Below are 23,862 nucleotides of genomic sequence, written 5' to 3'. Positions count from 1 at the left end.
GAGTTCGAAGTTTAAATTTGTTAAATGCGCTCTGATGGTTTTTATGTATATTTAGGTATATTTAGACGGGAAAATCCCTTCACAGAAATAACATGTTTATGTTTTGTTGATAGTTATAGGTAGTAGTATGGTAAAAAGAAAAGTGCAATTTGCTAAATGAAACTCCTATATAACTAGTGAAATTGAGTAAGTGCAAAAAGGTACTGTTCTATAAATTTAGCATGTTTAGTGAACTAGATTTGAATGTTTGAATGCACAATTAAAAATGCAATATAGTATTTGTTGGATTTCATAGGTCTTCATCTATAATCAATCTAACTAAACTAATTTTAATTTTCTTTACTTATACTTTAAAATTCAATTTGATCACTGTACAACTTGTAAGATATGTAAGATTTTTCTATCTTAAAATCAATATTTTAATAGAATAAAGAACATGTGTAAAATTCAATTTTCGACTTTAGAACAGGCATAAGGCATGCTTTCTTCAGATTAGTGTTGAACACCTAAACTTCTATTAAGCAGTATTTACTAATATGCTTGTAACCATTTTTCAAATCACTTACAGTTAATAGTATCAGGTTTCTTAAGTTTGAATCAAACAAACTCAAAGTACCATAGGTGGTGGATGACATCTTATCTGCTTGAATTATTTGTATTATTTGAAACCTATTAATTTAAACCATACATTCAAAATAATTTCCAATTCCATTGCGGACTACGCCCGAGCATGTGCATGTGCTAAACGGGACACTGCTTTAATGGGTCATAACAATCAGGTCTCTGATAAAATGCAGAATTCATAAGTTGAAAAACTGAATGATTGATCAACCAAAGCCCGTTTTCAGAGACAAAGAAACTATAAAATGTCTATTATTCATTCACGATAAACATGTTCTTGTTCCTGTAGACACAGCTTCAAATATTATTGTTTTGTATGTAAAACGTACTACTACGAGTGTCTTGTAAACGAATAAGTAATATATGACGACTCAGGTAATCCCAAGTACAAAAATAAATAATTTGACATAGTTGATATTTTTGCGAATCACACGTTCTCCGTGACTTAAATGAATATCATATGTAACAGCAAATCTGAGTACTTACATTATCTTAGCTCCAAAACAATCCGTTCAAAAACGGTAAATTGCATGCTTATCTGCATGTTCTAATAAGAAATTGTCCATTATATTTACAAAAATCAAACAGGGTCGTCAGAAATTCCAGATTTGGTACATGACATCTGAAGAAAAAACGGTAGGTTGAACCTTTTTTTGTTGTTAGCCAAATAATGCACTTTATGGCAAAACGCTCGTTTGGTGTAAAAGATATAACCTATATATTTTAGATGAGTTTTTACGCTATATATATTGCAAGCAAATGGTTGAGAAACATAGAAAGACATTGGATTATATAATATTTGATATTTTGTAAAAAATTGTTTTGACTAGTAAAGATATAATTAAATCTGTATGTACCTCTAAATCATGAAAAAAATATCATAGGTCAAGGAATGTAGTCCATATTTTTAACTTTCTGTAAACCAACTTATTTTTGCGGATACTTTATTTCGCGTTTAGTCCTTTTTTGTCCACTTCGCGGCGATTTAATTTCGCGATTTTCTAATGTACTTGAGGTAGTTAAATAAATTAAGATCCAAGTTATACATATTCGCGACGATTTAAGTTCGCGTTACATATCTACTCGCGAAAGACGCGAAAATAAATCGCTCACGAAAATAAGTTGGTTTACTATATATGATTATATGATATAATATGATGTTATTTTAAGACTACTCTGGAAGCATATGCATTGCAAACCCGAAAGCAGTTATTTCCATAATATAGCTGTTCAAAAACTTTCATAATAAATGATGTTGATACTTACATTTTTATCATTTCAAAATAGTATGCTGTGAAAATTTCACCAACTTAACAATCCATGCATTGTACCAAGACTTTAATTCTTTGATATTTTCTCCCTATATTTGTTACCTTCGTTATATGATGGATACAACTAAACTAGAGGGTATGCATCATATCTTGATCTTTTCGTCGATATTGACACAGATAGACGACTTCATACTAGAATCATTTACAAACGTGATGATTTCAACAGCTTTCCAATTATAAAATATCCATTTCTTAGCAGTAAAATACCCTCTATTCTCATGGTATGATGTATATGTTACCGAATTAGACTATTTACCGGATTTGTTATCACATAAGCAACACGACGGGTGCCGCATGTGGAGCAGGATCTGCTTACCCTTCCGGAGCACCTGAGATCACCCCTAGTTTTTGGTGGGGTTCGTGTTGTTTATTCTTTAGTTTTCTATGTTGTGTCATGTGTACTATTGTTTTTCTGTTTGTCTTTTTCATTTTTAGCCATGGCGTTGTCAGTTTGTTTTAGATTTATGAGTTTGACTGTCCCTTTGGTATCTTTCGTCCCTCTTTTCTTTTACAGTAAATAGGTGAAATTAGTAATTACATGTAATTACTAAAATTCATGAATTACATGTAATTCCCGGTGCACTTAGTAAATACAAGTAATTCCTAGAACGGTCCAGTAATTACCAGTAATTACTAATTTTCAAATGATTTTTTGCACCTATTTTCTTACTGTTAAAACAATGTTGTAATATGGTCAACTGATCAAAAGTAATAACTAAAAAATCAGTTAATACTTTTAAAAAGTGTAAAATGTATCTTTTTGCTATAGGTGCATTAGCTACGATATTTAAAATAAAATATGATTTTTGTTGTTGTTATGTAAATCAGTAATGAAAATGATATAGTGGAATTATATTTAACTTTCAGCAGCCTATCAGTTTCTATTTTGTTAAATAAGCTGAGAAACATGGTTGATGAGTTGTGAACTTGAAAGTTAATTATTTGACCTCATTGAATACATATTCATTTGACTGAATACAATAAGTCGTCTCCTAGATCCAAAAACGACATTTTATTCACCGTCTCCGATCTTGCAATATATGAACTGTAGTCTGATCTGTTAATTTACCTGAGAACTATTCTGGAATTCTGATATTTCGTTGATGTTTATGTCGAGAATTGCTTAGTAAAGTAGAATAACTTACTCTATCGACGAAACAGTCTTTCTCATTTTAAAGTTCATGCAATATCCTCATATTCAGTTTGTTTCTTAGTGTGTGTCTTCCTAATAGATTTATGAGATTGAAAGATAAATACATTACTGTTGTCTAAATTCAAAGACGAAATACAACATTATCTGAATTTCTCTTAGTTCGATGTATACATAATCCAATTTATCAAAGATTTCATGGTTTTACAGTAAAAAAAGGTTTTTACTACTCTAAGAAAAACAAATTAAAACATAAATATGTTGAACATTTATCTAACATGTTTTCATAAACAACAAATACTATTCAATACTAACTAGTCAACATAGAAAAATTGGTTAACAATGTTTAAAGATTTGCATCTAAAATTAATCAAATCACATAACAGAAAACTAATATAAAGATATTAAATTGTTTTTTTAACATTTCTTCTCATTTTATTCATCAATTACTTGTCAAAATTCAATAATCTTGCACTATTCCATTATATTCAGCTATTCCCGGTTTGCTTGTATTTGTCACCTAAAAAGAAATAAAAGAAAAATGTATGATAGCCTTAATTCATTAGTTTGAATTAGTTGCTGTCGGTTTTAATTGTTTCTCCGTTTATTATTTTGCTATAAATCAGGCCATCAAGAAGCACCATCTTTGATACCTGATCAATATAAAATTAGTTTTGGTGTCGGCTGGTCCTGGTGTCCTCCCATGGCAAGTAAATTATCTAAAGGTTTTCAGATTGAATTTTTTAAAGAAAAATTTGTTTACTTTTTTTTTACCAATATAAGAACTGTGGATCTTAATTATCTCTCCCCCAAAAGACAAAACTCATATGAAAATTGAGAATTAAACTCATCATAGATACTAATATTGTGTTTGCGCCAGACGCGCTGTTCGTCTACAAAAGACTTATCAGTTCAGCTCTAAAAAAACAAAAGTTAAAAAGGCCAAAGAAAGTACGAAGTTGAAGAGCATTAAGGACCAAAAGTTCCTAAAAGTTAAAGACAATTGGCCTTGTTGTCGAGATCATTTTTACTTCTAACCCTAAATTTTTTCATAGATTTCATTATTATTCAAATCCAGGGTAAATAGTCTTAATTAAAATCTTACCATCATATTCAAGTGCTATATCGCTGAACTCGACACATATCTTGGAAGAAAAATCAGTGCCTGTATTCTCCTTTGGTTCTGTTTTGGTGTTAAATTTAAAACATCTCAGCCCATCAAAATAAACAGCACCGCAGTCGTCAGTTTTAATACATCGAATCTCACATTCCTTGAGAGAAGATGCTTCCCAAACTGTTTGAATTTCATCATCGCGTCCTTTGGCATTTTCCGTTGCGTTCATGTAACATAGGATACAACGTTTTACATAAAATTGGCTTTCACTGATATCGTCTTCAATATATTGTTGTAGCTTGTATAAAAAGCAAAAGCTATTTCTTGGAAGATATCGGAAGGCCCGGCAAGCTGCATCATCGTTGCATTGATCTTCACACTGCTTAATATTCTTAACTTGTTCTGCTCGTATCAGATATTCATCCAAGCCCTTCATTCCATCAATTCTATGGGTATAACATTTTAAATCTAACGAAAAAAAAGGAGGCTTTTATTTACACAGAATTTAAAATTTTCTTCTCCAGTATAATGAATCATTCCAATTACAAAAAAAGTGTAAACGAAATACTGAACTCAAAGGTAATACCGGCGTCACACATCAACATATAGCACCGACGTACGCCGGGCGTGGTCAAAAACCATGTTCACTGCCAATACGCTAGAAATTTTGGACATATTCAACTTGTCAATCATATCTGTATCGTGTTTAGCGAGCGCTTAGCGTGATTAGGGCGTACGAGAACAGTAAACATGCGTTTAGCAAGTAAAGTATGTTGGTGTTTGTCTAACGTAGCTAAAATGCAAGTTACGAAGGAAAAACGTCCCTTGAAAGTATTTGAGAAGCGTCCATGTCGTATGTGGGAAAATTATTCGTGCTTTCGGCGTGTCTTGGACAAGTAATTATTGGGTGTTTCATTGAATGAGTACATATCACAAGCCCAAGTCTGGGTGCATGATTTTCTCGCTGTATTGAAGACCCAAACTTTGCCTTCGGTCGTTTTCTGCCCTTTGGTCAGATTGTTGTCTCTTTGTCATATTCCCCATTTCCATACTCAATTTTATTGTTTGTACTACTTCTAAACAGACGTGGTCTTGTAAATTCACGGACATAAATATATAAGATATATAAATATCAATTTATAAATGTCAGAGCAAGTTTCGTTTATTTTCAGAAGACCTTTTTGATACGCCACGGTTGCGTTTATACGTTTACGGTGCGCTGAAACTACGCCTGGCATATGTTGCAAACACGCCCTGCATACGTCCAAGTAAAAGTCGAATGATCTTAAGGAGTTCGAATGATCTTGAGGCGTATACAACGTGTCATAAAAGTGTCTCAAACTTATCTGTAGCGTTTTCCAACGTGGTTGTTGTAGTGTATGTACTTAGTATTACGTGAGTGTGGCAAACAGGTATACGCTTGAAAAACGCTAGATCTAGATGAAAAGTTTTAAAGCGTTCACCAAGCGTATACCTTTGCATTTCGATCTACTTCAAACTTATGCAACACGCGTTTAACGATTGCTTAGCGTTCTTCTTGCGTGCACCTAACGCATACGGACTTAGTCAAATTTCTCTGTACGTCTAAGTCACGTCGGTCTATACGCCAATGTGTGACGCCGGCATAAGTTCAAAAAGGGAAAGTTCATAACAACTAACAAAATTACACATTAAACTTTACCAACAAATGGTACGAGTATAAAACAACTGTCAAATTCCTGACTTCCTATAGATATTTTTCATAGAGAGTGATAGATGTTCCATATTTTACATTTAATTATCATTATAGTATTTTGCTATCGCATTATCTGAAAAATACCTTGTCTTTCCTCTGAACTTCCACATATAGCTGCACACAATGGTGAAACAGTCGAAGCTAATATCATTTTACCAGTTGTCCCAACACCATAAACTCCAGCCGACTGTAAAAATGCCAACCAGCTTCCAGCTTTTACAACTCCTACCATTGACATCATTTTAGCAGCCAATGACCCAGCAACTACGCCTGCAGCGCCAAATCCTGCTGCTGATATTGCCAATGGCGTTGCAACAACTGCACCTGTTCCAACTGCTGCCAAACACGTGGTGTAACACGTGACATCTTCTCTTTTCCAATTCCATGGCCAGTCTAAACCTAGTAAAATATTTGCTAATCATCTTCAGAAGATGTCTACAAATTTTCAAATTAAATTATAACATTATTTCAAACTTTGGTTTGTTTTGGGGTTTTTTTTGTAAAAGAACAGAAAGCTTTCCCATTCAGAACTTCTACAGTTCAAACAGGGATTAGATATGAAACCTTTACCAAGTTGAATGTAATTGCTCTACTCTTATTCATAGTAAATGATGTACTTCTCTCTTCTGTTTTTCTCATGAAGTAACGCTTTTATTAGAGACCAAATGTGTCTTTAACAAATGTGCCCAGTGGGCAGAAAAAAAAACTAAATGCCGAAACAAATCCCAACTGATGGATTGATTGATAACTATATTGGAGAATGGTTCTCTCTTTTAGATAATATTGGGTCGATTTACCTATCACAAAACTTATATTTGCAGTTGTTTATACAACCCACATTTGGTAACATTGATACAAAGTATTTAATGCGATTTTTACAGAGAAGGCAAAAAGGTTACCAAGAATATGGTCTTCATTTCTGGTAAGCTCCAATATAAAAACAAAACCGTGATAGCGGCAACATTTGCATACCGAGCCACATCAGAGTACCATATCTTGAAAAGCGCCTCATAACACATTAGGACTACTATATAAATTGTTTTAAATTGGTAAATCTATTCTGACGAATTATTTTCGAAGAAAATTGAGCAACCTCTCTAGTTACTTCGTAGCAAAAACTCAAGAAACCTTTCTCGTATATCTAACTTTCAGTTGCTGCAAAGGTTCTGGAAAAGAATATTTCGACCACGTAATGCACATATTGTCCTGTTTAACGATACTGTATGTGTTTTCTTTATTGTTGAAGGCCGTATAATGACTTACAGATACTAACATCCACGTCTTTGGTTTCTAGTAGATATAATTTTCAATGGTAATCGTACCATGTCTTCTCATATTATATTTATAGATTATCGTTGGTTATCTCAACGAGATTGATTTTTTTTCTTCAGCCGGAACGTCGAAAGTGAGAAAAGCAAAGTCGAGTTGAGATGACCCATGATAATCTGTTTATCGCTATTTTACCTACGACGACGTTGTTAAATTCATTGACAACAAGCACGTGCGCCCTTAGTTTCTATCGATAATTTTTCATATCACTCGACTCCACTGAGAAAGGACATTATCAGTTATCAAGATCAAAGGAGAACTTCGTTAAATAGCGATGAAATGTATAACTCCACATAGAAATAGGAAAACGTGATATGAGTGTCAATTAGACAATCTCCATCCAAGTCACAATTTATAAAAGTAAACCATTATAAGTCAGGGTACGGTCTTCAACATGGAGCCTAGGCTCACACCGAACAGCAAGCTATAATAGGCCCCAAAAATTACTAGTGTTTAACCATTCAAACGGGAAAAACCAACGGACTAATCTATATAAAAAATATATACATTACCATACACTCCACTGTTGATTGACACAACAATGACTGCCAAGATACACAATACTTTGTTCTGATGCATCTTAATATATATATATATATCTGAAAATAGGGTACAACATTGGTAATCAAATGTCAAGTAGGTAATATATAAATAATTGCCAACTGTAGCTAACAACTAGGTCTTTTTTGAATTGAGTGTTTAAAATTATTAGATTAAAATTCATTTCATTTGTGTTACAGCTGATAGATAACAAATATACGACCTATAGTTGTTAATGTCTTTGTCATTAGGTATCTTGTGGAGAGTTGTCTCATTGGCAATCATACCCAATCTTCTTTTTTATATATTAAAGAAGATGTGGAACGATTGCCAATAAGACAACTCTTCACAGGAGATTAAATGACACAAAAATTAACAGCTATAAGGTACTGTTTGGCCTTCAACAATAAACAAATTATGCTTTATAACACTGCTTGTTTCAAAGAATTTAATATATCCGATGATTAACTGACAATAATAGTTCAGGCGCGGATCGAGAGCTTCGGAGCGTCGGGTTGGGGTGAGAAGCATTTTTGTACATTTAAGAATTTTCTTTCTTAATTGTTATACTAAACCTTACGCTTTCAATGATTGGTACATTTTTTTGTAAATCCGGCATATGTCTATTCAAAGTTAACTTTTTAGATTAGTTTTATTATTTAATTACAGATAAAAATACTTCAATAAAAGAAAATGGCAAACATTCATGATTGAATGTACAAAGTTATCCTAAAAAGTCTATTGTTGATATTTTCTTCCTGATGTTATAGGTTCTAGCATACTGATCGATCACTGCACTTTTGAAAATTTCCGTACTGATATGAATATGTATTAAAGCAAGGCCACTGAGTGTCTCGCATCACCCCGTGCCATGGTAGATCATTAAGAGTTTGAAGGAGCTGAATGTCTTGTGTTTTTTATAAGGCTGTTTGGTGGTATTCTGGTTTTTTTTTGTGGGATTAACATTCACCATTTACGTTTACTCAATTTTGGGCATGTTTCTTAACAAAACGTCAGAGGTTGTGGTCAGTAGCGAACAAATCGCAAAACTTTCAGTGAATTCCGTCTGGTGAAGTTGAATAATCAGTCCATTGGTAAAAGTGCAGCCACGCATATTTGAATCATCTTTGAAAGCCGTACATTTCTCGTTTAGGAAAAGGAAAAGGACTAGGTAGATTCCAGATTAGAATGCAACATATTAGAGCACTAAGAACGGATGTGGAAATAAAGTTTATATCATAAGATTCAGAAGGTGTCTCAACAGTTGCAGATTTTATAAAAAAAAAAAAAAATATGGATATAAAAGAGTGAAAAGTATTTTTCTTCCAATAAGATAATAGAAAAGGTCGTTTTAATGATAAAACAAACAAAGTAATAAAATATAGGGATAGCTATGATGGCCGGAAGAGACCATTTCCCCTTTTCGTGTTTTAGTGTTTTCTCCTTTCATTTTTCCAATGCAAAATCGGAAAATCGAGAAAGCGAGAAAGTGAAATCGAGAAATTGACAAATCGGGAAATCGGGAAATCGGGAAATCGGAAAATCGAGAAATCGAGAAATCGGGAAATCGAGAAATCGGGAAAAAAAGTAATGGAGAAAGGTGTGTATTTAACGGAGTGAAGCGACAACGTGTCACTCCATTAAAGTCCTCACTGGATATTCAATTTGTAGTAAAGATAACATTTAAACAAGAAATGATTCAGTGAGTGTATGCTTTCTACTTACAAAGAATACTCGACCCCCCTCTTCCCCCTTAATAGTGTAGTTTGTTAAAAAAACAAAAACAAAAAAAAACGTTATTGAAATTATTGTTAGACATCAAAATTGGAAAAAAATAAAAAAATATATATATGAAATAATGTATTGTGTGGCAATCTAGCAATCACTTGTTTACGTATATCTTATATTTGTACTAACATTAACATGATTAAAGAAGACAAACTAGATAAAAAGAATAATTACTCGTATGAATGATAACGTTACAACTTACAAGTATACATTGGATAGACTCATGGACTTACAGTCGGACATCAGTGGCGACAAAATTAAAAGAGATCATGAAAAAGGGAATGGCCATTTAACTTCAAAAGAGGGGTATGGTTTTTCTCTAAAAATATTCTGATATGCCATTTGGAAATCTTTCAAGAACCATAACTCCAGAACAGGAAAAGCGAGAATCGTCATTATAGAACAATGTTGAACTTGACCTCCTATTTGTCATCAGTTACTATAACAACATTTTTGAATTTGAAAAGCTGTAGTTGAATGGTTTATGAGTAAATGCACAGACACGACTGGAAACACCATTTTTCAACTTTCAAGAACCATAACTCCTGAACGGTAAAATCAAAAATTGTTAACGGTTATTATTGAAAATGACCTCCATCTTGTTGTCAATAACAATATATTAAAATATTAAAAGCTTGGGTTGAACAGTAATGACAGTTCGTGGGTTTAAATGCACGGACACGACTGAAAACGCCATTTTTAAATCTTTCGAGAACTACATGTATAACTCATGAACGGTAAAAAGTATCGTCATTATTGAACTTGTCATGACCTCCATTTTATAGTCAGTAATATAACAACATACTAAATTTTGAAAAGCTTTTGTTAAACGGTTCATGAGTAAATCCCCGGACAACATTTGGCTGCAGTCGCCCGACCGACCACCTGCCCGAAAAAAACCCAGCCATAATTCTAAAAAAAAAAGGTTTTGTTGAACCTTAAATTAGCTTTTTCTATTCAAGATATTTTTGTAGCTACATGTAAGCAACTTTTACAGTCGGTGAAAAAAAATAGAAATATATATATTCAAGTATTTCTGATAACTGTTATAATTTTGGAGGTAGAGTTATCCACCTTTGCCAGTCAGTTTTTTATGCAAGTAAAAAGAAAGTAACATTTTTGTCTTTTCCTCGATCTTTCTTGATGAGATGTCTACAAATACTGTGATATGAAAAAAATATCCCGGACTCTTTAAAAAGTAACTTTCGCCCCTCTTTTAAAAGAAAATATAGAAAACGAGGGAGGTGGCTCCAGAACACATTATAATACTATATACATGTATCCATTCCCCAAATAGAACCTCATGCATTCGTTACTGTGTGTAACCTTCAGATTTCCAGAAAAATCAGATAGTCAACAGTTGAATTAGATATTTTTAGCAAATCTATTTAATAATAGTATTCAACTGTATGTTTTACATAAGTGTATCGTGTGATTGAAAGTTCATATAAATGTATTATCATTTTGAAGACCATTATCATATTCTACAATTACCAATACAATCCAAAGTCATGAAAGTGTAGAAAATCAGCTATGGGGCTAGACGTCTTTTGTCAATATCATGAAGTGCTGAATTCTGACCCGGAAGCGAAATGAAAATGTTCAGAGCACAAGGATAATAGTTACGCTGAACGGTGCCCACTGGTAACCTGAACAGAAACGGTTAAACTTGAGTCTATACGCGACAAAAAATAGTACATGATTTCCGGTTTAAAGTGAAAGTACGTTACTAAGGGGATACACAGTTTATAATTGCTGTTATACAATACGGATATGAGCTTAATGCAAAGTTTCGGAATAACCATATTTCAAAGGATACTGTTGAGAGAGATACAAAAAGTAAAAAATAATACACAAATAAACAATAATCATAATGATTCACTCAAAACAAACAATTGAAAATGTATAGAAGATTCACCCTTTACTCTATTAATATCTTAAATTGAATGACATGGCTTATATTTCAGAAAAAAAAAAATAACCTAATGGCCTATATTGCACTCTCATGACATATAACTAAAAAGATGTTATGCCTCAAACTCATGTACCTTAAAACTGCCATTGGTTACCTCTGGTCACCCTACGCAGACACTAATAGTGCTTACAGTTACACTGGTCATTTAATACAAATACATAGTTACTTTATTAACCTTACTCCCTTTGCAGATAAATTTACAGTGGTTCTTCCCGGACCCAAATATAGATATTGAATGGCCCTCTACACAGATATTGAATTTCGTTACATCTTGTCACCTTTTACATAATTAACTGTGGTGACCTCTGGTCACCCTACACATATATTGAATTTGGTAACCTCTAGTCACCCTTCACATATATTTAATTTACCTACAATTATAAGATACTGAATTTGGTAACCCCTTGTCAACCTTGCCACCCTAAACAGTTTTTGAATTTTGTTACATCCTTTCACGTTTTAAATAATTAACTGTGGTGACCTCTCGTGACCCTACACATATATTGAAATTGGTTACCTATGGTCACCCAACACATGTATTGAATTCCCCTAAAAATTATAAGATATTGAGTTTGGTTACCTCTGGTCACCCTGGCAAGCCTTCACAGATATTGAATTTCGTTACATCTTGTCACCTTTTACATAATTAATTGTGGTGACCTCTGGTCACCCTACGCATATATTGAACTTAGTAACCTCTGGTCACCCTTCACATAAATTGAATTTACCTACAAATTATAAGATACTGAATTTGGTAACCTCTGGTCAACCTTGCCACCTTAAACAGACTATGAATTTTGTTACATCCTTTTGCGTTTTAAATAATTAATTGTGGTGACCTCTGGTCACCCTACACATATATTGAAATTGGTTACCTATGGTCACCCAACACATGTATTGAATTCCCCTAAACATTATAAGATATTGAATTTGGTAACCTCTGGTCACCCCGGCAAGCCTTCACAGATAATGAATTTTGTTACATCTTGTCACCTTTTACATAATTAATTGAAGTGACTTCTGGTCACCCTACACATATATTCAATTTTTTATCTTTAGACACTATGCATAAATATTGAATTTAGTTACCTTTAATAACCCTACCTCTGATCACCCTACACATGTATTGAAATTGGTTACCTGTGGTCACCCTATACATATGTGAACTTTAAACACCTCAAGTGACCCTACACAAATACTGAAAGGGGTTACCTCTGGTCACCCTTCACATATTTTGAATGTGGTTACCTCTAATCATACACAAATATAAAATTTGGTTACCTCTAGTCACCGTGCATAAATATTGAATTTGGTTTACTATATTTAGCCTACTTAAATATTTAATTGTGTAAACTTCGGTCACCCTACTCATATATTGAACGTGGTAACCTACACAAATATTGAAAAAGGTAACCTCTAGTAAACCATTATATATATATCGAATGTGCTTACCTCTGGTCATCCTACACAGATATTGACTATGGTTACCTCTGGTCACCCTACACAGATTTTGAACATGGTTACCTCTGATCACCCACACAGATATTGGCTATGGGTACTTCTGGTCATCCGACACAGATATTGAAATACCTTTAGTCACCCTACAATAAATTGGCTTATATTACCTATGGTTACAATTCATAAATAATATAATTAATATAGTAACTTCTGGTCGCTGTACACATATATTGAATTGTGTTGCCATTGTCAACAAATATATATAGCAATTGCCTTTTTTGAATGTGGTTTCCTCGGGTCACCATACACAGATGTAAAATTATTTATCTTTAGACACCATGCATAAATATTGAATTTAGGTACCTTTATTAACCCTACTTAGATGTTTAATTTGGTAATCTCTGGTCACACTACCAAGATGTTGAGTGTGATTACCTCTGGTCACCCTACACAGATATTGAATATTGTTACCTCTGGTCACCCTACAAAGATATTGAATATGGTGACCTCTGGTCACCCTACTACAATTTTGAATATGGTTACCTCTGGTCACCCTACACAGATATTGAATAAGGTTACCTCTGGTCACCTTACAAAGATATTGCATATGGTTATCTTTGGTCACCTAAAAAGATATTGAATGTGGTTACCTCTGTTCACCCTACACATATATTGACTATAGTAACCTCTAGTCACCCTACATATATTTTGAACATGGTGACCTCAGGTCACCCACACAGATATTGGCTATGGTTCCCTCTGGTCATCCTACACAGATATTGAAAATGATTACCTCTGGTCAACCTTCAATAAATTGGCTTATGTTACCTATGGTTACAATTCATAAAAAATGAATTTGGTTAGCATTGGTTATCTCGGTTCACACTTTTTGCTCTACTTTTATAATTAATCTAGTAACTTCTGGTCGCTGTACACATATATTGAATTATGTTGCCATTGTCAACAAATATGTATAGCAATTGGCTCTTTTTGAAAGTGATTACCTCGGGTCACCATATACAGATATAAAATTATTTATCTTTAGACACCATGCATAAATATCGTAGATTATTTTCTTTCCGGCGCATTTTTCATAATTTGCAAAGATTATAATAAATAAATCAAGAATAAAATGATTAGGATAAAATCGGCTTGCCAGAGAGTCATTTAATGCATCTACATAAATATCGGACGCTTGATACAATGACATATATTGATACAACGACATATTTTGTGTTGATTTGAAAAAATCCTTAAGCTCAAAAAGATTTTTACTTAATTTGAAATTAATTGTAATTGAGACGAATTTAATTTCTATTTCTTTATCAATAGGGGAGAAAAAACCATGGAAATATTGTGCAAAGCATGAAAATGGGCTAGAGATCAAGGGCATTTTGATGTGCACGATAGAAGATACTATCTGACACCAGTTGACATTAAGAATATATGTCAACGTTACAAAATGGATAAAAGGTATCAAAACATAATCAAAAAATTTACTTAAAATATGTACTTACTACTTTGTTCTTGTCAAAAATCCAAAGAAACAGGCTTTGTCTCTACGTATCCAGTCATCGAAAAATAACCATTATCCGGACTTAAGTTACCGCTGATTACTTGAACCAAATCTTTATATTGAACGTACACAGACAAAGACTTTGCTACCTCTGATAACACTTAACATATAAAGATTTTGGTAACCTCTAACTAATGAACACAGATATGGACCTGGGTCGCCACTTGTACCCTTGAATGTTTACAGAATTTGATAATCACTGTTCACCATTTTGTTAACTCTCCTTAAACATATATATAATGATACACAAATATTGACTAGGGCTACCTTAAACATACTTGTGTTTCCTATGTCTGTTTTAGATATGTATATAATCTACATTCCTATTGAAACTGTTCACATATATTGACTTTGGTTACCACTGTTCACCGCAACTTTGGTCACATCTGGACAATTTAAAAATATTGATAGCTTTACACAAAGTATATCATTGGTTCCGTCTTGTTACATCTACATACTTTGGTAAAGTTAAATGTAAAGAGCATTTGGTATTTAGTACCTTACACTGGAATTGACGTTGGTTACCTCTATCACATTCATAGATACAGACTTTTGTTTGTGGTCATTTAAACTGATGCACTGCATGCAAACCCAATGGTTCGTCTGTTTAAATCATTACTTTATATAGATATTTAGACCTTTATTTACCATTTTAATCTTTTTACCAATCTGATTGTAAACATGCACTTTACACAGTAAATGAACTTTGTTGTTTTCTGGTCAAATTATACAGATGTACTGTTGACATTGGTTCTGTACATGTCAGTACTGGTATTGATCTATGATATTTCTACAAAAGTTGGTTAAATTTTATATTTCTTCATTTGTTTTAGAATTCATCAGAATGGTGCTGTAGCTGTACACGAGCTATGCACACAATTACTGAAGGAAGAGATATTTTTTACCAAGAATTGAAAGAGTAATTATTCTTTTATAATAATGTACTTTTGTAAATTTTAATGACTGATATAAGCATAATGCTGATAAAGAGTAATTCAGAAATTACTGATTGATACCCTGTTTTGTTCTTCAAACATGACTTTCATATTTTTTTTATAGTACTCGTCTGTCCAATTTCGAATATGATTTTGTCCGTAAAATGTTTCAATGAGAGCTGTACAGATGAGTTTTCTGTAGACTGAACGTGTATCTGACTTCTTATGATAGATGCTTTGTATTTTTGGTTTTTATCCTTTTGAGTGTTTTTAGTGCTACACTTGTTCACAAGTCATATATTTTGTCAATAGATTTTACATTTTTGTCTTTTCAGTTTTAATTGAGGTTATTTAGTATGAGTACAATATAGCTAGTTTGTCGTCTTTTCTTCCATTAAATGAACATGATTTCAACATAAAATATATAATTCATACTCATACTTCTGGACATTAAATATGTAACATTTACATTGTAGGGGAGTACAGCCATTAGTAATCATTTACCAGAATGAAGCACAAAGAAAAAGAATGATGAAACTAGCAGAAAATGTGGTGCTTTTAGATGCTACATATAAAGGTATATACTTATATATAATTATGGAAATTTCAATTTAAAATATTGATACGTTTAAAAAAATTGAACTGTGTGACAATAAACTTACAACATATTTTTTGTTTGTTTAAGGATTAACTGCCTATGGTTATTCATTCTATGCTCTTGTTGCAAGAGATGAACAGCAAGGCCGGGGCACTCCTCTTTCGTACTGTATCTCGTCAGATGATACTGGTGAAGTTGTCAAAATATTTCTGAGATCTCTGAAGACTACGGCTGCAAAATCATGGATTTGATTTCTGTCCAAGGTTTGTGGGTATCAAAGTTGACAATATTTCGAATTCAATATCATTGCTTATTAACACTTTTCATTTTCGTCTTATTATTTGTTTTCAATTAGTTACATTATTCGGAGTCAACACCAAATCTGATATGGATATAAAAGATAAATAAAGGCCATTCAACTATATCTTTTAATTAATTTGTCTGTAAAAATTACAGGTTAAACTACGACATTATTCACATATTCTTGCAGTGATAGTTATTTGACAATTGACCAATAGACAATGCTATGAAAGATTCATCTAAAGAAACATTTTTTCCTGCATTTCAAAATTAATACAATTAAGATCAACAACAATTTCAGTTGAATTTTGGCAAAGGATATTAGACAAATAATTTTGCATAATAATATTTATCTCATGGATTAATGAAACTTACAAAAACATCAATTTCCTTAAAAACTTTTGAGAGTGCTCTATGGGAAGGCCATAAAACCAAAGCATGTAAGATTCATTCATAGTCAGGTTTACATATAACATAATAATTAAAGCTTTGTTGGGCTTGTTTCCAAACTTTTCAATCACAAATTGAGAATCTAATTGAGATAAAAAAAAAATAAGAATTTACATAATTATTTACAAATTAACAAATAGTATTATAGAATAAAAACCAATATGAGATAGAGATACACATTGTTGATACTACAGTGTTACATTTTGTTTACTAGATCTTTTATGGTAGACAGAGATATTAAATAAATCAGCGCAATTAATGAAGTATTCCCAAACAGCTCCGTTTTACTTTGCTGGTTTCATGTTTTACAGGTATTATATCATTCAATATATAAATCATACATTTTACCTTATTCTTTATTGGAAAAAAATCAGTTATTAAATGAGAGTTATGCTGTGAAATTTCACTCTATTGAATCAATAGGTATTAATTGCATTGGATTTAACATTTTATATTTTGTTTTTGTTTGTAAGCCTGAGGTCAGTTTTGATTTAATAAATCAACTCTTTCGCATTAATACTTTAATAGATCAAATATTATCTTGTTGAAAAATAATTAGTCATGATATATTCAAGACAATATTTAATTATTATTATCAAGAAATCTTTAAAACATGAACTAAATATAAATGATTTGGTTTACAGGCTGTGTACATATTTTTGAATAAAAAAGAATCTGGTGTATCAGGACCCATGCACGCACAAACCAGAAAAAAAGTTATTGACTATATCAGAACAATTAAAATATGTACCAAGGTAATCAAACGAGCTAGTTAAGACAAATAAAATATAATGAACCTATGATACCACAGTGAAATAGAATAATTTTCAAATTGGTCAATAATTTTGAGTTGGTCCTGACAAATTTAAATAATGAATTCGAATATTAATTATGTACTAGGTGAATATTAATTTACATAGTATAACTGGACCTGATTCTGATAAAAAAAATTATAACAGTCTTGTATGGAGAGGATGTGAAACATTGTTTTTAAAAATTAATCACGAGTTTGTTGCCTGACAATGAAACACGATTGGTTATTGATATGTTAATATTATAAGAAAAATCCCTGTAGAAATGTGACATCAGTGGGATGGATCTTTTTCTCTTTTTCCAATATTGTAAATGTTTAATATCAAAAGATGATAAATCATATCAACAAGATTTTTCAAAATGATTCAATTAAAACGCAAAAATAATAATAAAAAAAAATACAATCAATGAATTTTGGTTAATAAAAGATAAAAAAAAAAAAAACAACCACTAAAACATATAGCAATGAATCTCTATTGAATTATATCAGTAAAATAATTAAGAAAGTACAAAGACTTGCTTAATGCGATTTAAAGATCTTACCTATAAATGTACAATGCTTATGAGTACATGCGTGTTTAATCTATAAATTCTGTTTCTATACTCAAAAGAAATGTGTCAATATAATTTTTTATCAGAAAGAAGACTTTTCTCAAAAAGTTCAATTGTTGCAAGAGAAGATGCCTTTCAAACAAATATCAGACTACTTGTTAGACAACTGGTGTACTGACAAGTGGGGATGTCAATGGGCCAACTATGGAAGACATTTGTTTTATGAAGATCAAGATACAAATAACTTATTTGAAAGGTTATCAATACATTTTATTACTATACACCTTATATATTACAAGATCGAAATTTTAAGCATCATCTAATTATTATCTGTTTGATAATAGTAACTAAGTATATTTTATTTTGGGGATAAATTTTCTGAACTGTCTCTGTTTTTATGACCTGAAGTATAAAAAGTGTTACACTTTGTCTAAATCCTACTTCTTCGTTGGTAACCAAAGACTTAAAATGATATAAACTAAACAATTTTTAACTATACGGAGAGATTATTGCCGTTCTTTCATGATATGGTTATGCAAATTTAATACAAATATCATAAAAGAGGGACGAAAGATACCAAAGGGACAGTCAAACTCGTAAATCTAAAACAAACTGACAACGCCATGGCTAAAAATGAAAAAGACAAACAGAAAAACTATAGTACACATGACACAACATAGAAAACTAAAGAATAAACAACACGAACCCCCACCAAAAACTAGGGGTGATCTCAGGTGCTCCGGAAGGGTAAGCAGATCCTGCTCCACATGTGGCACCCGTGGTGTTGCTTATGCAATTACAAATCCGGTAAATAGTCTAATTCGGTAGGTCACATTCATGAAAGGGAAGGGGATTGTAGTTACGACGTAAGGAACATATCCGATATCATTTTTGAAACGGTTATTCCATAATCGTCAATGCAAGTCGATAATTATATAAAAGTAGACAAAATGAAAAATGTAGTCTAGCAAAACCTGATGTTTATGAGAACATTAAAACAATAAATATAATGCTACTTATAACATTCAAATGTATACACACTAAAATTTTATGTACTTTATACATTCAACCATAAATCATAAATTCAAAGTCATTAACATTTTGTCATTTTCAGGTTTTTCCTGGGCATGAAATACCATTTCCTCGTGGGTATGTCAATAGCAGAGTAGAGGACTTACTAATCCTACTCCATGGAAATGTAACTATGTTTTATGAGTAAGTAAGTTTAACTTTGTCACAATCATGTTCTTCTTATCGTTCACTTGAATCGTCTGAAATTAAAAAGATCATTTCAGTTTAAGATGCAAATACATTGAATATTAAATACTGTGAATTCATTTTTTTAAGAAATAATTTATTAATAGATCTTTGAATTATGTTTTCATAATCAAAAATAAATAAAAAAAACATCGTAATTTTAGCTATCTAGATGAACTCGAAAAGATTGGTCGCCTGAAAAATATGGGAGGACAAAGAGAAGACAAAAGTAAATTGACAGCAGAGAATATGCTCAAGGCAGGACTCGACCAAACTGTGCAATGGAATTCATCCACAGAATGCACTGTTCCATCACAGACAGCATTTGGGACGATTCATAATGTGAACATTGTCAATGTAGTGTGCAATTGTCCAGCTGCAACAACAAGAGGTAAGTTTTTTTTATTATCTTAAGTCAGTTCAACAATGTTTAAAAGTACACCATCAAGTATGAATTGTTGAAATCAAGATTATTAATTTCGGGTGCCGTATATGTCCCGGAAATGCTTACCCTTCTGAAGCACCTAATTTTACTTCAGGTTTTTAGTAGAGTTCGTGTTGTTTATTATTTTTGTTTTACTGTTGTTGTAAATGTCTTTTGGTTTTATGAGTCTCCTCGGTTTTGATTATTTTTGTCTTCCAACAAGGCGTTTTCAACCGTCATCAGGTTATACAAGTGCAAATAATCATTTGCCTCATCAAATTTTCTAAAACATTGCGATCCAATTTAAGTAAATCTTTACTGAATGTTCATTAGTGGTTTTGTTTAAAGTTTGTACAATTGAAAATACTATAAGGGTACAATGCAGTTATTTATGTTCCATTCTCTGCTTTTTTTCAGGAATGTGTAAGCATGTTCATTTAGCTGAATTGATTGCTTCTAAAAGGAACATCGACCTCACTGTAGAGCGCAGATCAGAAGCAATGAATGTATTTAATGCAGAACAATATTTTTATGACAGAGATAACAACCAGGTAGAGGTTTTGTCCAGATTGGGAAATGTATCAGTTGTTAATTTGACCTCATTCAAATGTACATGTTTTGTCAATAGCCATGGTATACATTGTGTTTGTGTGATGGTAGCAAAAATGGTAGTTCCATCACCTGACAGAGAGTCAACCTCAATTGATGAAACAAGACAACAATTAAAGGAAGACAAAGAAACAACCGACCAGGCTTTTAAAAGAAAAATTGAGGAAATCAATAAATATGTAAACAATAAAAATTTCCAGACAATTGACGTGAAAAAAAAAGAAAACTATTTTACAAGCACTCACAACGGCATTACATATTTGTAAGACAACCAACTTTTCCAAAACAACAAGAAAGCGAAAGCAACAACCGCTGTTTCTAAGCAGAAAATCCAAAAGTTCAAAAACTGATCATGACTATTCAGTAAGCCGATGTGTGTTCTGAAAATACGGGGGCGGAAAGTTAATGATGATGGCAGTTTCAAATCTACCCACAGAAAGAAAGACTCCAATCGTAAACCATTTCAATGAAAAAAATAATGAAATATTATATTGATTTTGAAAAACTGCTTTTTCTTGATATTCATTCAAAAATTTTATATGTTAGATTGGTGCCTAAAGGCTTTAAAAGTAGGACATATACAGTTTGCCTTTGAAATGTTTTGCAAAGATACTGATGTTACCAAATGTATATAATTTAATCTAACAAATACCTATTCCTAATTAAGATTTTGTCAAGCAGATACATTGGCTAATTATTACATTGGACTAGGTCTGTTTGCTGTCTCAAGTAGGTAATATTTTTGAAGCAAATGATCAAATATGTATTAAGTTACGATAATACGTGTGCTGTGTCTAATAAATCATTACCTGGCAGCATTGTCTTTATTGTCTTCCAAAAGGCCTCAAAAACGTTCGCATGCATTGCCTTGTTAACATTTGTTTTATTTAGTTTTTCTCTGTAAATATAAGTTAAGACAGCAATTTTATTATTACAGGACATTTCTTTACCTACATAATTTTATATAATGGCACCATTTTAATTCTTCTAGTTTTAATAAGAATCATTTAATTTAAACAAAGAAATAATTTTACAATAATGCATTTTATTTTATTGACTTAAATATTCTTTTTAAAATGTTTTGATATGTTGGTACTATAATGCTTAATTTATGTCATTAATAACAAAAACTGTATTCAATAATTTCAAATGTTTCCTAGCTACAATAAAATAGAGCATGTTAAACCGTTGAAAAATAAATGAGAATAGCAATGTTATACATATCAACAATAAAACATAGGACCAAGTCGAATTGTAAGGCCAAATCAAATAGTAATTTGTACATCAATAATTATAAGTCAATTGTTCTACCTAGCTTTCCGATAAAAATGTAGTGTGGATTGTTTCAAGTTTATGACCAGTAAGAAGTAGATTGTATATGATTTTATAGTTAGTATTCTAACGATGCCATTAATTTTAAAATGATAGATTGCATGTCAATTTGCTTTGATAAGTTTATTATTTAGTACACAGAGAAATATAAAACTTGCACAACCTTGAGTTGTTTTTTACGTTTTGGTCGGGTTGTTGTTTCTTTGACATATTCCCCGTGTCCATATAGTTATATTCAAACAAAATCTATTTTTGAACAGCTGGAAGTATGTTTGTGTTTGAATCATGTTTTGTTTTAATTACTTATGATGTGTCATTTCTCTGTATATTAAAATGATAACTACACATTTCGATTCGCAATTAACACAATTGTTCATTTTCTATATATACATTTGTAGACCTCGAGTGCAAAAAGATAGATTGAATTATAGACTTGATTATGAATTTATGATCTGAATTTTGTTACAAATTTAGTCTAGAATAATTATTGAAACAGATAAGCAATTAATTGAATAGATGAGAATACTCAGTTTATGATTGATTGTTTAGAAGATGAATACATAATGATCATGGTATTTGGAAAATGTATGTTTTATATATTTCATGTTAATCTAGATGTTTGCATTTTCTATTGTGTATTTTATTCCATACTCTTAGTATGTAGTAAAGATGTCAAGAAGACGATTGCTTTTGTATCCATTATAGATCCAATGTTCGTAAAATCTGAACAATTGAATTCCCCTCAAACACTTACTTAAGTTTTTCAATGTCACCCTTTTTTTGGGCAGATGCCCCTTTCATTTTTCGGCATACAGCCTTTTTGGTTGCTTCTTTTTCGACAAGAGCCTCGTTTAAAGTATTTAAGGATTGTACTTGATAGTCAACATCACCTGAAAATGAAATGAGATACAGTTGTGATCTTTTCTTGCAGTTAAGCTAAAAAAATATATGTAATAAGACATATTAAGCACCGTTATGAAAGTTCTTACAACTTAAAAAATGTCTTACAGATTGGAAAAGCGACATGTATATGATTCACAGTAGACATATGATTTCTAATGATACAGTAATATACCAAGGGATCCTAAACTCAAGCATGAACAATATTATGGGCACCACATAATGAACTGGATCTGCTAACCATTCTAGATAACCTGAGACCACCCTGGTTTTTGGTGGGGTTTATGTTGCTCAGTTTTATTTTTTCTATATTGAATTATAATGATTGCATTTTGGACTTTCCATCTTTTTTTTTCTTTTTTTTTTTTTGCCCAGCTTTGTCAGTTTGTTCTCCAAATTTCAGTTTGATTGTTCCTTTCGATCCATTCACCATTCCTTACCTACTACTCTATGAATGCTTTTAAAAAAAACCACGATATCATCAATTTATGTGTTTAACCAGCATAAACTGTTGAGAATCAAGTGTATTCACTAATATACAATAAAATTCTATAGTCTTGCTGAACCAGTAATGCACATCAAACTTGTTCTTGTTCTTTTTTCCTTCCTTCCGGTTGTCTTACATTTCCTACAAATGATAAAAAACATGACATGACTTATGTTTGGATGACCAGAGGTTAACAAATTCGAAATCTGCATAAGGTGACCTGAGGCAACCAAATCCAATATCTGCATGAAGTGACAAGAGGTAACCAAATCCAATATCTGCATTAGTTGACCAGATATAACTAAATTCAATATCTGCATAAAGTAACCAGAGGTAACCAAATTTGGTATCTTCATAAGGTGACCAGAGGTCCTCAAATCCAATATATGCATAAGGTGACCAAACAAATCCAATTTCTTCAAAGGCTGACCAGAGGTCCCCAAATCCAATATCTGCATAAGGTGACCAGAGGTCCCCAAATTCAATATCTGCATAAGGTGACCACAGGTCCCCAAATCCAATATCTGCATAAGGTGACCAGAGGTCCCGAAATCCAATATCTGCATAAGGTGATCAGATATTTAACAA

General features: G+C 32.0%; 1 protein-coding gene and 1 long non-coding RNA gene across 2 annotated transcripts; one reads left to right on the top strand and one right to left on the bottom strand.

The window, feature by feature from the left end:
• Positions 1–3,359: 3,359 nt before the first annotated feature.
• On the bottom strand, positions 3,360–11,171 carry LOC143057571 (uncharacterized). The gene is made up of 5 exons (XM_076230889.1): positions 11,103–11,171; positions 7,793–7,879; positions 6,036–6,350; positions 4,208–4,684; positions 3,360–3,622 (listed from the first exon to the last, which is right to left on the bottom strand). Exons 1-5 carry the CDS (start codon positions 11,119–11,121, stop codon positions 3,591–3,593), a joined length of 930 nt encoding a protein of 309 aa, XP_076087004.1. The 5' UTR covers positions 11,122–11,171; the 3' UTR covers positions 3,360–3,590.
• Positions 11,172–19,414: 8,243 nt separating this feature from the next.
• On the top strand, positions 19,415–20,862 carry LOC143057719 (uncharacterized). The gene is made up of 3 exons (XR_012972800.1): positions 19,415–19,480; positions 19,687–19,913; positions 20,364–20,862. It is a non-coding gene; the product is annotated as an uncharacterized LOC143057719 (long non-coding RNA).
• Positions 20,863–23,862: the final 3,000 nt, after the last annotated feature.

The sequence above is a fragment of the Mytilus galloprovincialis genome, chromosome 13, assembly GCF_965363235.1.
Source record: "Mytilus galloprovincialis chromosome 13, xbMytGall1.hap1.1, whole genome shotgun sequence".
Lineage (NCBI taxonomy): Eukaryota > Metazoa > Mollusca > Bivalvia > Mytilida > Mytilidae > Mytilus > Mytilus galloprovincialis.
Note: the sequence above shows the minus strand (reverse complement) of the source record. Positions and strands in the feature narration are given on the sequence as shown.